Source organism: Drosophila novamexicana, unplaced genomic scaffold (assembly GCF_003285875.2).
Source record: "Drosophila novamexicana strain 15010-1031.04,08,12 unplaced genomic scaffold, DnovRS2.1 tig00000308-arrow-arrow-pilon, whole genome shotgun sequence".
Classification (NCBI taxonomy): domain Eukaryota; kingdom Metazoa; phylum Arthropoda; class Insecta; order Diptera; family Drosophilidae; genus Drosophila; species Drosophila novamexicana.
Window position 1 is genome coordinate 1,316,095 of NW_020824799.1, and position 13,724 is coordinate 1,329,818.

The 13,724-nt window shown below is 43.6% G+C and overlaps 4 protein-coding genes across 6 annotated transcripts; 2 read left to right on the forward strand and 2 right to left on the reverse strand.

The window, feature by feature from the left end:
* Positions 1-305: 305 nt before the first annotated feature.
* On the forward strand, positions 306-6,345 carry LOC115759490 (GPN-loop GTPase 3). Its single transcript, XM_030700428.1, has 3 exons — positions 306-427; positions 487-1,145; positions 6,123-6,345. Exons 1-3 carry the CDS (start codon positions 383-385, stop codon positions 6,280-6,282), a joined length of 864 nt encoding a protein of 287 aa, XP_030556288.1. The 5' UTR covers positions 306-382; the 3' UTR covers positions 6,283-6,345.
* On the reverse strand, positions 1,184-6,086 carry LOC115759489 (glutathione S-transferase 1-1). Of its 2 annotated transcripts, XM_030700425.1 has the most exons (4): positions 5,274-6,086; positions 2,765-4,767; positions 2,131-2,278; positions 1,184-2,064 (listed from the first exon to the last, which is right to left on the reverse strand). In XM_030700425.1, exons 1-4 carry the CDS (start codon positions 5,727-5,729, stop codon positions 1,504-1,506), a joined length of 3,168 nt encoding a protein of 1,055 aa, XP_030556285.1. In that variant the 5' UTR covers positions 5,730-6,086; the 3' UTR covers positions 1,184-1,503. The 2 variants fall into 2 exon arrangements, with proteins under 2 accessions (XP_030556285.1, XP_030556286.1); XM_030700426.1 differs by lacking the exons at positions 2,765-4,767; positions 5,274-6,086 and adding an exon at positions 2,465-2,537 and having other exon boundaries at positions 1,206-2,064.
* Positions 6,346-6,515: 170 nt separating the features above from the next.
* Positions 6,516-9,407, forward strand: LOC115759486 (trichohyalin). 2 transcript variants are annotated; one of them, XM_030700422.1, is made up of 2 exons: positions 6,516-8,467; positions 8,520-9,407. In XM_030700422.1, exons 1-2 carry the CDS (start codon positions 6,524-6,526, stop codon positions 9,378-9,380), a joined length of 2,805 nt encoding a protein of 934 aa, XP_030556282.1. In that variant the 5' UTR covers positions 6,516-6,523; the 3' UTR covers positions 9,381-9,407. The 2 variants fall into 2 exon arrangements, with proteins under 2 accessions (XP_030556282.1, XP_030556283.1); XM_030700423.1 differs by having other exon boundaries at positions 8,523-9,407.
* Positions 9,408-10,185: 778 nt separating this feature from the next.
* On the reverse strand, positions 10,186-11,316 carry LOC115759501 (MAGE-like protein 2). The gene has a single exon (XM_030700442.1). The coding sequence runs from the start codon at positions 11,115-11,117 to the stop codon at positions 10,320-10,322; it is 798 nt and encodes a 265-aa protein (XP_030556302.1). The 5' UTR covers positions 11,118-11,316; the 3' UTR covers positions 10,186-10,319.
* Positions 11,317-13,724: the final 2,408 nt, after the last annotated feature.

The following is a 13,724-nucleotide window of genomic DNA, read 5'->3' on the forward strand; positions in this document are numbered from 1 at the left end:
GCTGTCCTTTCGGCGCGTGTATACATTTGGTAGCACAATTTAGATGATTATCAGCAATTAGGCTTAGCTTCAGCAGGGTGGGCACAACTGTGGTGTGATTGAACGTTTTTGATAAATCAATCCGATCATATGTAAATTAACGCGTCACATTTCTGTTTATGATGTCTGGCAGTTAAATCGCAGATTTAATTAACTCAACAGCTGTACGATGAGATCTGGTCACTTTCTATTTTAAATCTGTGAGACAGCACATCGCGGCGTTGCCACACCAGCGCATATGCCAGAACGCAATAAAGCTTTTTTGGACGCCTTTCAACACTACGTCGGCCGCACGCGCATGCAATTTGCTTGCGTTTATTTAAAATTTTAACTAAAAGTTCAAATGCGTTTTGCACAAATTGTTGTGGGACCCGCTGGCAGCGGCAAGGCATGCTAAAAACATACAATTTTTAATTGGCCTGGTGATGATCTAATTGCCTTTCACAGTCTACATATTGCAGCTATATGCAACAACATGCGACGGACAGTAAGAGAAACATTCAGGTTGTGAATTTGGATCCAGCTGCGGAGCACTTTAACTACTCGCCGCTTGCGGACATACGAGAGCTAATACATCTGGATGATGCCATGGAAGATGAAGAACTACACTACGGACCTAATGGGGGCTTGATCTTCTGCTTAGAGTTTCTCATTGAGAATCAGGACTGGCTCAAGGCGCAACTGTGCGGTGGCGACGATGAGCTAATGCTGGGCGAGCCAGACGATGATTATATACTGTTCGATATGCCGGGCCAAATAGAGCTGTTCACACATCTCAAGATGGGCAAACAGTTGGTGCAGCTGCTAGAATCCTGGAATTTCCGCATTTGCGTAGTCTTCTGTCTTGACTCGCAGTTTATGGTCGATGGCGCCAAGTTTATATCAGGCACCATGGCAGCACTTAGCGTCATGGCGAACATGGAGCAGCCGCATGTGAATGTACTGACCAAAGTGGATCTGTTGAGCGCAGAAGCGCGCAAGCAGCTGGAGCTATATTTGGAGCCAGACACGCACAATCTTATGGGGGAGCTGACCATTGGCACGGGATTTGGTGAGAAATACCGAAAGCTCACTGAGGCTATTGGCTCGCTCATCGAGGATTTTAGGTGAGTGTCTGTAAACTATAGTAGGGCGTGAAGGAACAAGAGTTATATACATTCTCTAAGTTTTAACGAAGCTTATTCCATTCCTGCATAGTCCATCCTCCTCCTCGGAGTCACAGTTATAGGTTTCACCGTTCTTACACTTAAAATTTGGCCCATTGCTCTCCAATTAAATTGATTTTTTAGTTAAATTCTTAAAACTGTTTTAAAAAACCTTTACTTAGCATGCAAGAAATGGCATATAACATTCCATATACCCATTTTTTTAATTTGTTTATAAAATATTTCTGTGTATATTTCAACTATCAAAGCTGGCCTTAATGCAGCAAATGCACTTAATATCTATAATTCGGCACTAGATTCATGCCTTGTTCTTGCGCGTTGGATGAAATGGGTGTTCCATTTGGGAAAGATCCGGCGGATTGTGCTCAAATGCATTGATCTCCTGCATGCCGCTGTTGGCAATTTGCCAAAGTTCTGGATATTCCGCCTTAAAGGTGGAGTACCATTTCTGTACCAGCGGATACGGCGATAAATCAAAGTCAATAGCTTCCAGACACAGTGTAGACGATACCAATGCAAAGTCTGCAATGGTAAGATTGTCACTGGCTGCATATTTGGTGCCCAAGCGCTGCAGATACGTCTCGAACACATCGAGCGCATTCTCCACCTTCTTCAGAGACATGGGCGTGCGCTCGTAGTCGAAGAATATGGGGGCCATGCTATGCGCCGAGATTGGCGCATAGTAGAAGCTCATGTTGAAGCACAAACGTTGATTGACCAGCGCCCGTTCGTTGGGCTCCTCTGGATATAGCGTCGATAGCGGCGCATACTTGTCGCACAAGTATTGCATAATAGCAATGCTCTCGGACAGATGGAAGCCATCGTCGTCCAGCACTGGTATCTCCTTTTGTGGATTCATCTGCGGGTAATAAAATATTCAATTATAAAATCAATTTTACTGCTGGGATTTGTGTATGTATCATACCTTGGCATAGTCCGCTGTGCGGTGCTCCAGCGCACAAAAGTCCACATTGATTAGCTGATATTGAATGTCCAACGCCTTGAGGGTCATTCGTACGGCCAGCGAGGGCGGACCATCGGATACGGCGTACAGCTTCATCGTGTAAATGGGTCTGTTTGAAATTATGCAAAAAACAGAAAGAAAAAAAAAACACGATAGCAAATGAGTATTTGTGTCTAGTCGAACCGGTTTCGTTTGTGGCCAACAAGCGAGTTTCCACTGGACAAAAGTGAATGTGTTACATAGGTGTATTTCTTGTTTTTGTCATTTATTTTATTTTTTATATCTCGGCATTTACCTAATTGGAATCTACTCCGTAAAATTGAAGTGCGCTCCTAAGCTCCTAAGACCAACTGAGGCTAAAAGCCCAAACCGTGGTTAGTTTTCAATATTTGTGCAACATTTCAAGTTGTTTAAGTTAAGCTTAGTCGACCATCAATTGCCCTGTAAATTAGTTCGTCTAATCTGCAACCCGGCAAAGTGTCTATTCCGCTACGGACTCAATTTTATTGTTGATGCTCTGCTTAACCCGAATAAAATTCTTATTGTGCACCTATTGTGTGACATGCCCCTTCTACTCCAAATAATCTGTACTTACTCAATGCTGCCATAGTTTTCCATATCGGTCACTTCCTCGACCACTTCGATGATTGCATCCGTGTTGTCCTCCTCAACAGTCATGAACTGCCCTTCTTCGGGTATGCCTGCTTGCTCGTGATCCTCTTCCTCCTCGACGACTACGTCCTCCTCATAGTGCTGGTGCTCCTGCTCTTCTGCTTGCAACTTCTGCTTGGCCACATCTTTATTTAAGGAATCTTCCCCTTTCGCTCTTGTTGTGGATGTGCTGCTGCTATTGTGACTGCTGCTGCCTGCACTGTTGCGCGGCTTTTTATGGACCACAATGCCGTCGGTGAGATTGGACACGTTGAGCTGTTCGACGGATAGGTCGCCGTATTCTTGTTTGATTTGCTCCAGAGACTTGCCGATGAAGTGCAGTGGTCGGAACTTGAGCTTTTTGTTGTTCTTCTTGTTGATCTCATTAAAGAGTCGTCGTTTAATGTCGTCCTCGCTGAACGGATGACTATGGCTGTTGTAGACGCGCAGAACGCGTATGGAGCCGTCTTTTTGTGTGGCCGTTGATATGCGGCTTTTGCAATTGATCTCCGGATCCCGACTCTTGATGCACACCCAATAATTGCGAGAAATGAGGCCACGATTCTTGGCATGATAGATGTATCCATCGACGCAAAGCATCTCGCTGCCTTTCGCAGAGCGTAGTGTGCAGATTTTGGTTAGATCCATGTCTGATGGCGTTGCTGTCAGCTGCGTGTTGTTGCTTGTGGGCGCTGTGTTGGTGCGACGCTTACGTAAATTGGTCAGTTGCGGCTTGGGTGTCGATGTGATGGGCTCGATGACCTCCAAATCATTGGGAAGTATTTCAATTTTGGCACTGATGTTGTCGGCGCCATCGTCCATATACTCGACAATCATTGAGGCCGCCTTGGCTTCTTCGGGCTCCATTTTGATGCCATCAATGCCAATGACCTTTTTCATAACCACGTTAGATCGTGGTGACTGGTCTTTCGGTTTCTCATATTTGCCTTCCTGTTCAGTAATTGCCTCTCCCTCCTCCTCTGTTTCCACCTCGTCCTGACTCTCAAACTCAACTTCCTCATTGCCAAGTGGCTGTCTGCCGACCTGTACAGTTTTTAGATTGCCTCCTTGCTTCTCTATTGCATGCAGTTTTTCCTGCTTCTTCTGCTGACTTATGCGCCGCACTATCTCCTGCAGATCGGGCTTGTGCGTATGCTCGCCATTGATGCGCAACACCTGTGGCCCGTGCTCGACAGGATCTAATGTAACGCGAACGTGACAGCTTTGCTGTTTGTCGCGCCGCATGATGCACGTGAAGAACATATGGCCATTTGCACGGCTCTGCGAGTCGAAGTGAAATAGATGCCGATCCAAGCACAGCACCTTGCGACCCTTGGCCGAGGGCAGGAATGTGAACTTGGTCAGATCGGTTTCGGTTAGCGGATCATAGTTGGGCGGTGACATATAGTTGTCAATGATATCAGCTGCATTGGGCCATTTAATTTCGTCATCGGGATGGGGCTGATCCTGCTGCTGAACGGGCTGCACAGACTCGGAGGTGTCTACGCCATCCATGTTCATGTACACCTCATAGTTCTCCTCGCAGTCTTCTATGATAATTGAGGCGACATCGTCGCCCTTCATCTGCGACTCTAAACTCAGCTCGGGGTCAAAGTACTCCAAATTGGGGCACTCCTGAAGCACTTCCACTGTTTGCTCATCGTCCACCAGAAGAATCTGGTGTCTGGCAAACATTTGCATTAGCTTGTCCGCCGAATAGTGTGGATGTATATGCGCATCCGATTCCATAACATGCAAACGATGTGCACCGGCTAGCGTCGCCTCCGTGCAGATCCAGGCGGTGCATTCAATGTCCCGCTTGCGCACACACGTCCATCGGTACATGTCACCCTTGTACGACTTGCCCGCCAGATAGTAGAGATGCCCGTCGATGCAGACCATGACGCGTCCATCGCGACGCCGCAGCATATAAACCCGATCTCTGTCCTGTAACAATTGAAAGGAAAGTTGTCTAAATTTATATATCATTTTATGCTATGCTCTTTGTGGGGATAGAAATGGACTAAGCCCGATTCCTGAAAGAATATTTTAAGCTTAAACAAAGCTCTTATCTTATTCTCTCAATACTCAAACTAATGAACTTTACTCTTGAATGAGATTATTCTAAAACTTGAGTATTAGATATACTAATGCAAGGGTAGATACTTTTTACAAAAAGAATTACGATTTAAAAAAGTATATACTTTTTTCATTAAATTTATGTGAAAGATTATTAATTGGGGGCGAATCCAGAAGACGAATATGTGTCCAGTTGTGAGAACAGCATATCAAAATAGAAGAAATAGTCTAAATCAATTAAATTGCGATTAACTTAATCAACAGATATTTCCTAAAATATATATGGCAATAAATTAAAAACTTTATCAGGGTTCAAGAGTTCCAAATTGCTTTAAACAAAATTGTTTATTACAATAATTGGCATTGGCGCACACCTCAAAGTCCAGTTGAAAGGAATATTGCAGTGATTCGCTGTCCCTGCTTGTGGATATCCATTCGGGTGGATTGAGGCCCGCCGTAGCGCGCTCGTATAGGCGGGCGCGCTTGGGCTGGGTGGTGCTGTAGGCATCGTTCATTTTCATATTGGATAGACGCTTGCGCTGGGAGACTTTTGTTATTTCGTGATCGCTGCAGCGTGGATGCACATGCTCCTGAATAACATCGACTACAACGTGTGTCGTCTTGTCCATTGTATTTGGCACTATGGTAGAGATGCGGGATCGACACGGCGTCACTTTATCCTTCCGCCGATTGCATAGCCAACGATATGTGTTGTTTTTGCCAATGCGATCAAAATGATAAAGATAATCATCCACGCAAAGCATATCTACGCCCTTAGCGGAGCGTACCACATACACTTTGGACAAGTCCATGTCCGTTTGCTCCTCCATTGTTTTGAATTATAGTGCGGTTGTAAATTCAGGGTTTTTTAGCTGCTTTGCCGTTTTTGGTGTGTGCCCAAAAAATGTTGTATCAAAAATGAGTCTATTTTGCTCTTGTTGTTGCTGTTGCTTGGGATTTTTTGGGGTATTTTCGACACACTTGTCCGTCGCGCCAAAAATTTGTGGGCTTTGCACTTAAGTGCTGCAATTGAATTGTATTTTGTTTTATTACGTAAAACTAAGCTTTATTTGTAATATTAAGGTTGAGTTTATGCGCACATTTTACGACGCGACGAAAAATTATTTGCTCTAACCAGGGCTGGCAAATATGCCGCGTTGGCGTTGCCACTGTGCAGCCTGTACATTTATGAGATTAAACTAAAGTTTTTATATATTTTTTAGTTTGGTGCGTTTTTTTCCACTGAATGTGGACGATGAGGAGAGTGTTGGTGATCTTTTGCTGCAGATAGACAGCATTATGCAGTATGGCGAGGACGCGGATGTGCAAGTCCGTGATTTTGATGAGCCGGATGAAAACCAAGACCGGGATCCGGATATGTAGGGGTCTTCAAAAGCAATGTAAATAAATTAAAATAGGTATAAATAAAAATAAATAACAATTAACGCGTCTTATAAGGCATTATCTACCGATGTTTATGTTTAATTTGAAGCCTGCAGCCCTGGTTTCTGTGCTGTTTTACCAACACTTTCCAACACTTTAATTTAGGTGTTTTTTTGAATGCGTAGCGTCGGATCCCATGCATATAAACAACCAAAATACTTCATGATATTCCAAGCAAAATATGGATAGTTCAAATGAAAATAGTATCGCCGCTTCAGCTGCAACGCCACAGGATATATCGGCACGCTTAGCCGCACTAAATCGTTGGCAAGAGGAGCAGAAACGCCTGTTGGAGGAGCGTCAAAACACTCAGCGTTTAATGTTGGGCTTGGAGCAGCGCAATATGTACCAAATGCTTGGACTACTGCAAAACGAACTTAAGAGCAGGGACAACGATATTGCAGATGTGACTTTAACAGAAAACAATGACAAGCAAAGTAAAGAGCAGGACCAGGAGCAGTCATTTACCATAGAAATGCCACGCCATGCAAACTACCAGCAGGAAGAGGATAAAGCTCAACAAGAGTTCGAACTCACAGAGATTGCTACTGGCCAAATAAGTCCGCGACCAGCGAAGCCCAAACGTCCGTTTCTACGCCGTGGTGATGGTCTAAAGCAGCGCTTTAAAGTTGATCCGGATAAATTACGTCTTAATAATTTGCCGCGCTACAAGTTTGCCAATGCACATCCACAGTATCGCACGCCAACATCGGACAAACCGAAGAAACGTAGTATTTTAAAGACCCACAAAGAGTCAGGTGCTGTAGAAAAGGCAAATGCACAGCCTTTACCTCTGCTATCGCTCAAAGAGCAGCGCTTTCAGCAGCTATTGATGAATGCCAAGCATGTGTGCAGCTCCACCCCGGATCTAAAGTCTTCCTCTAGCTCGACCAACAATACCAAATCCAGCGTATCGCCTAAGGTTCACTTTGTCGAGCTTAACGACGCAGAACAAACCAAAGGACAAACAGCTGATGATGAACAATCCTCCTGCGAGACAAACTCCAGTGCACTGGTAAACGTGTGCTGGGCCAAGGTGCTGGACACACAGCAAATAAAGCCTCCAGTACTGCATCGACGCACGGCCCAAATACGCGTTGAAAACGACGACAATGTCAGCATATTTGAGTTGCTTGAACAGAAGGCGCGTGAGGGCAACATTGATATGAACTCCAGCTTCATACGCACATTTATGGCACGCAAGGAACAGCGACGTCAGGTGGACACCGCCGACGATAGTGATCAGATAGTAATTACCGAGCAATTGCGCGAAATGCGACTACAGCCAGAGGTGTCTGAGGTTATCAGTGAAAATGATGAAGATGAGGATGAGGACGAAGAGAACGCTACCTTGATAAGGACGCCGCTAAAGATTGGCGCAGGAAAGACTCAGGTGCACGTGCGCTTCTCCGACTCCAATGAGACTCACGAATATTCAGATGAGGCAACGCTGCAGGAGGGCACGAATGTGCAGCTCTTCGAGGAATTTAAAACGGCGCTATTTCAGGCTCTGGAACAGAGAACGGCTCAACAGGCAAAGAGCGTCGCAAGCAATGAGCCATTAACGGAAGAGCTACAAATCCAAGCGAATCTGGTGCGGACGCGTCTACAGGAACTGGAAACAGAAATAGCCACATTTAAAGAGCAAAATGCGCAGCTGCTGCGGCTGAAGCAACAGCACGAGCTGGATCAAGCCAAGTGCGCCCAGGAGCATTTGGAGGCAATGGATCGTGTGCATGATGAAAAAATACAAGCCGAGATCTATTTGCATGATGAGCGGATGAAGATAGAGGAGGAGCGTCGCAAATTCGAGCAGCAAATGCGTCTTCAAAAGAGCAATGTGAATAGTAAAGAGAAAAGGGAGCTGGCGGCGCTAAAGCAAGAGGTGGAAGCCCTTCAGCTGCAGCTCAAGCAAAAGGATCAGACTCACGTGTCAGCGCAGGCGCGACTTCGTGCTCAGCTGCGTGCCACCGAAAAGGAACAGCGCAGCTACAGGGACGAGATCGAGCTGCTTAGTCGCGAAAACAAGCGACTGGAGCAGGAGCTAGTAAAGATTACGCGCGAGAACAACAGCAAAATGTTGCAGGAAATCAATCGCAACATTGCGCGTTTAGCGCCAAAAGTGGTAAGTACTGACTATCATATTGAAATGAAACGAACTCAAGTTATAAATTTAGCAGGAGACAGCGCTGACTTCGGCAAAGCATATGGACGAGAATGGCAAACGCCAAGCTAAATCCATAAGTGACATCTTGCAGGACTCGGCGGCGAGCAAGCAACGTGTGTCCAGTCGTCGCCACAGCTGTAGTCGTAGTCGCAAGAAATCGGAACAACTGAATGAAAGTTACGCTTCGAGCAGCTCCTGTGATATAGACGAGGTTGTGCCCCAAAAAGCTTCAAAACCAGCACCTGCGGGCCCAGTCGATGTCGAGATAGCCCGTGCCGAACGTAACAACAGCAGCAACAGCGAGTTTAAGCGTGAAATTGTAAATGCAGACGGTAGTAAGGACATTTGGTATCCAAATGGCAATCTCAAGAAGATCAGCGCAGATGGCATGAGCGTGCGCATGTTGTATTTTAATAAGGACATCAAGGAGACAGATATACGCGCCGGCACGACCAAGTATTATTACGCAGAGACGAACACGTGGCATACAAGCTATCTGGATGGCCTAGAAATACTTGAGTTCCCCAATGGACAAACCGAGCATCGGCACAAAAATGGCATCATCGAGATTCACTTTCCAAACAATACCATCAAAACGGTCGATCCCAGTAATACGGAAAAACTGGAGGAATGGCGCTACGCGGATGGGACGCATCTGGTGCAGCTACGCAACGGTGACAAGATATTAAATCTGCCCAATGGTCAGAAGGAAATACACACCAAATTGAATAAACGGCGCGAGTATCCCGATGGCACTGTCAAGCTCGTCTATCCCGATGGCAGCCAAGAAACACGCTACTCCAACGGGCGTGTGCGTCTCAAAGACAAGGATGGCGTCCTGATAATGGACACGGATTATGCCAAGTATTAGACGTGTTTATCAGCTAGATATAGGTTTAAAAATATTTAATGCAATTTAATGTAATTAGTTATGCATAAAATAAATAAAAATTGTTGTCTTTAATTTGTCGAAGGAATTAAAATGCATTTTGAATTACACCATCGGTGCCTCAGCAATATTCAGATGAATATTTCAGTTGTCAATCTGCAGCCCGATCAAAATAAGAGAATATGATTCATGGAACAGATCGAGCGTAGACGTACTGCACCTCGATTCTCCTCAGCCAGTCCGCAAATGCATTACCCAAAGACAAGTCAAACTCCTGACTGATGAACTTGTCAAGAGATCGATTAAGCTGCTCTAAACCCAAACCCTTGATTATCTCGTTTCTATTCTCCACAGCTTCATCAAAGACAGAATGGTTGTTTGGGTGGTCGACAGCACTTTCTCTGAAAGTCAGGAAATCGAAGCTGGAGTTCCCCAAGGCAGCGTCCTTGCTCCAGCTGTTTAGAGCACAATGCTACCTTGAGAGCAGGCCTACATGGAACAAACACAACACAATATGGTTTAGGGTTTTATAGTTTCTTATAAAGGGTTTGCTGAACAAAACACTACTTTCCCTAGTTTGGCAGAAGTACTCAGATAGGGTACGGGAGCGCCTTGGTGAATCAGCAGTCGGGCTCTGGGCAAGGGATCTTAAGAGTCCCTTGGAGGGTCTACTAGGAGAACATTACTGCTTACTTTGCCATAACAGGAGAAGGCCTTACACATTATTTTTTTATGGGTTGTTTTTTTGAAGGGATATAAAGACGATTAGGGACTAATCTCTTGGTTAACTGGCTATTATCAATTCATTTTAGCCTTTTTTACAAAGTAATTATCATGTCATATTGTAACAAATCAAAATTAAAACAATTGTTTTACTGTATAAAATACACTTATAATAAAGTTACACTTATATTGAACGACTCATTGGCTGTCAAATGCATGTTGTGACTCGGAAAAGCTGGCATCGGTGTTAACCGCGGCTAGAGAAGATGCTTGCAGCATCTCAGGATTATCCATGCCTTCAGCCATCATCAGCTGTTGCTGAAAGAAGGCTTCGTCCTGGTCAAACAGTTTGGATGCAAATTGGACAACTTGCTGATAGGTGAACTCGCATTTGGCACGCAGCCCCCAACTGTAGGTAATCTTGGGATCGTCGTAGGGACTAAGCTGTGATCGCTCTCGCTTCAGATATTGTTGTTTAACGAACGTATCCTCGATCAGTTTGGATATGTTTTCGCCAAAGTATCCGTGCTCCTCGCGCACGTTAACTCCCATCATGTCCAGCATGCCGTAGAGCTTGTCCTCCTCTATATGATTGCCGCGCAAAAAGATGTACGTAAGTATAATGTAGAGCAATGTAAACTGTGGACGCTGGGCGGACGTTAGTTCGTATGTGGATGCCGCCGGTGCCTCGGCTATGCAAACGTATCTCTTGGGAGTTCCTTCAAGCTGGACAAGCTTAATGCCATAGCGTGTTTCGAGTAGTTGGGTGACTAACACGAATCGCTTGCTCAGCTCGTTCTTGTTATCCGCCAATGGCATCAAATCATTGTACTTGATCGGCACCTTATTCGCCGAATGACACAGTATATAATTCAGAATGGCGCGCACTTGGTGGTCTATCTCGACTTGTGGTGCTTCCGCCTGGGTTGGCACCGTCCGCGACTGCGAATGCGTTGTATTCGTTCTGCGTGAGGCATTTCGCGAGGTGCTGGCCATTATTAGTTTGATATTTACTTAAACTAACTTTTACTTGAGCGCGAAATCGCAAGCAGCTGCTAAAAATAGTCACAGGGTTGTCAACATTGCGAACTGCTGTTACATCGTACAGTTGCCAAATGAGTATTCTGTTAAATGTAATCGATAACTTATCGAAGTACAAATTCCAATAAGCAACAAGCCAGGAGGAACACTTTAATAATGTATATGCAGTTTTATTAGATTGATTGTGATGGGCAAAAAAATCCGTAAAAATAAAGAGGTTCGCCCAATATCTTTTTTATTGACCTATTATATATTTTATATATTATTTTAATGAACAATATGCAACGCTTTTGTCTACTGTTATATCTCTGTTATATTTGCTAGATTAAATGTTAATTTAAATAATTTGCAGTTTTTTTTGCCAATAATTCTGATAAATGTTTTCAATAATGTCTTGAATCTTTTTAAGCTCTTTGGATTATTGTATTTTATGTATTAAACGGCTACAGAATTGCAAATCGAACGAACGTATTGTTTAAACTTTTGAGGTAAGAAAATAGCTAAGATCAAATATGGTGTGCTAACATGAATTGAGATCTCTTGAAATACCGTTAGCGGCTTGATTTGCATGTCTAAGCCGGCCTCAAAGTGTGATTTATATAAATCCCATTAACCTTGCACTTACAATTTTCACTTTGCGCACTTTCATTAACAATCAGCTCATTGAAGGCATCAAAGTGTGCCAAAGTACTTGAGCACAGTAGTCCTTATGTTCATCTACATACTCTAACAATGGGCCTATGATTATTATTGATTAATTGCCGCCTACTGCTCGGCATTTTGCTAGCTTAGCACAGTCCAATTGCATTTCAGTTAACTGAGGCTCGTCGGCTTGAAAAGTTCTCTAAGCGCAAAGGCTTTTCACATATCCCAGCAATTGATTTTGATGAGCATTCAAATTGCATTTATCGTTGAAATTGTGTGTAAAGTGTTTTTTTTTTTAATTAAAATGGCAAAAATATTCGCCGATCAGCAGGAAGCAAACAACTTTCAAAACTAAATGCGAATGACATGCACGGTCAACATTCACCCCGTCAGACAGACAGACAGTCGGATGAAATTGAAATGCATTTTGTGCAGACACGCGCCCAGACTGCGCCTTGGACCCGTCTGCCGGCTTTGGTTAAACATAGTTTATTGCCTTGAAATGTGTGTTTTAGTGAAAACTAGTTATGTACCTGCGTCTGGATCTGTTGCGACTGCGTAACTCTTGCCACACGCACACACACACACACACACACACACACACACACACATGTTGTAATTATGTGCAGGCGGAAAACTCTTGAGCACATTTTGAAACTGTTTGACCAGGCGGCAAGCCTTTATTAATGCTCCATTGTGGCACCTAAAACAAAGTAAATTTTAAGCTCAATAATGTATGCGTTTCTTTTGTTATCGCCTGTCAGAAATGGCAAGAGTTCCGTTTATTTGTATCTTCTTTGATGCTCGAACAAGAACTTTGACTTGGCCAAAAATTAGCATATGAACGGAGAGTTCTCATATTGGGCGAGGTCATAATTAAAATCCACCTAAAGTGAAATGTCACGAGTTGTACAATTTTGTAGAAACTTGCTGGCCACATGCATGAGTTAACAATAACAAAAACGCAAACACACACACACACATAAATGCGTTGACGTTGGCTTTCTATACACACAGCTTTGGCTTTCAAAAAATGCTCAGTGTAATGTCAACTTTGTCAGATACAAGTGCTTTTTTTTATGGCGTTTGGCTAATTGTAGTCAGCGAAGAAAATGTTGAAAAGAAAGTCAAGGTCTTTGGCAAGACTGCGACAACAAAGTTGCCCTACAGCTTTGTAAGCTGTAAAAGCCATTAAGATATAGCGAATGATAGACCGCAAGTCATTTAGAATCTCCAACGACTTGTGTTGAAATGGCTTAACAAAAAACTATTAATAAATTAATAACAAAAATTCAAATAACAAAGAGCATGATCGAGCTCAAATGCGAAAGTCGTGGCTGGGACACACTGATGGCAAAAGTGTCTTAAATATTTTTCTAATTTCAGTACAATAACTTGTTTTTCTTTGAAAAGTAAACTAACACAAGTTGGAGTGCTCGACTAGGAGATACCCTGCATGCTGCAAAGAGCTGCTGTGATAAATATTCTAGCTGCATTCTATACATACATACACGAAAAGAAGCAGGTGTGCTTCATCTTACCTTAGCCCTACACTTTTACTGTCCGATCTTTATAATATTTTCAGGTCAAAACTTTCCCCTTCCAAATGTATGTCAATAGCAAAGCCCAATCTATCCTATAGCTGAGTTAATCCTTTTGGATATGTTTACAGTCTGCAAGAATCTTTGGCTTCTTTAGCTCTTAAAAGCTCCGAAGTATGCTCTAAGAATAGGATATCAATGCCAATTAGAAATCAATTTGATCTGTGCTAGCAATAGGATCTATTCGCTAGCTTTTATGATTTCCGAAATCGACGCGTTCATATGTACTTGTCGACTTGTCTCTTGATGTTGAATAAGAATACGTGTACTTGTTTTCGATCGGAGATGCTAAATGAGTATTCCTAAAACCATAATA

What these genes read in the sequence shown, in the direction of transcription:
- LOC115759490 (XM_030700428.1), top strand. Translation starts at nt 383, where the DNA reads ATGCGTTTTGCACAAATTGTTGTGGGACCCGCTGGCAGCGGCAAG. An exon ending in GACCCGCTGGCAGCGGCAAG is followed by an intron (nt 428 to 486) that starts GCATGCTAAAAA and finishes TGCCTTTCACAG; the next exon opens with TCTACATATTGCAGCTATAT. An exon ending in TCGCTCATCGAGGATTTTAG is followed by an intron (nt 1,146 to 6,122) that starts GTGAGTGTCTGT and finishes TATATTTTTTAG; the next exon opens with TTTGGTGCGTTTTTTTCCAC.
- LOC115759489 (XM_030700425.1), bottom strand. Translation starts at nt 5,729, where the DNA reads ATGGAGGAGCAAACGGACATGGACTTGTCCAAAGTGTATGTGGTACGC. An exon ending in CCTTTCAACTGGACTTTGAG is followed by an intron (nt 4,768 to 5,273) that starts GTGTGCGCCAAT and finishes CAATTGTTACAG; the next exon opens with GACAGAGATCGGGTTTATAT. An exon ending in GCACAGCGGACTATGCCAAG is followed by an intron (nt 2,065 to 2,130) that starts GTATGATACATA and finishes TATTACCCGCAG; the next exon opens with ATGAATCCACAAAAGGAGAT.
- LOC115759486 (XM_030700422.1), top strand. Translation starts at nt 6,524, where the DNA reads ATGGATAGTTCAAATGAAAATAGTATCGCCGCTTCAGCTGCAACGCCA. An exon ending in CGCGTTTAGCGCCAAAAGTG is followed by an intron (nt 8,468 to 8,519) that starts GTAAGTACTGAC and finishes TTATAAATTTAG; the next exon opens with CAGGAGACAGCGCTGACTTC.
- LOC115759501 (XM_030700442.1), bottom strand. Translation starts at nt 11,117, where the DNA reads ATGGCCAGCACCTCGCGAAATGCCTCACGCAGAACGAATACAACGCAT.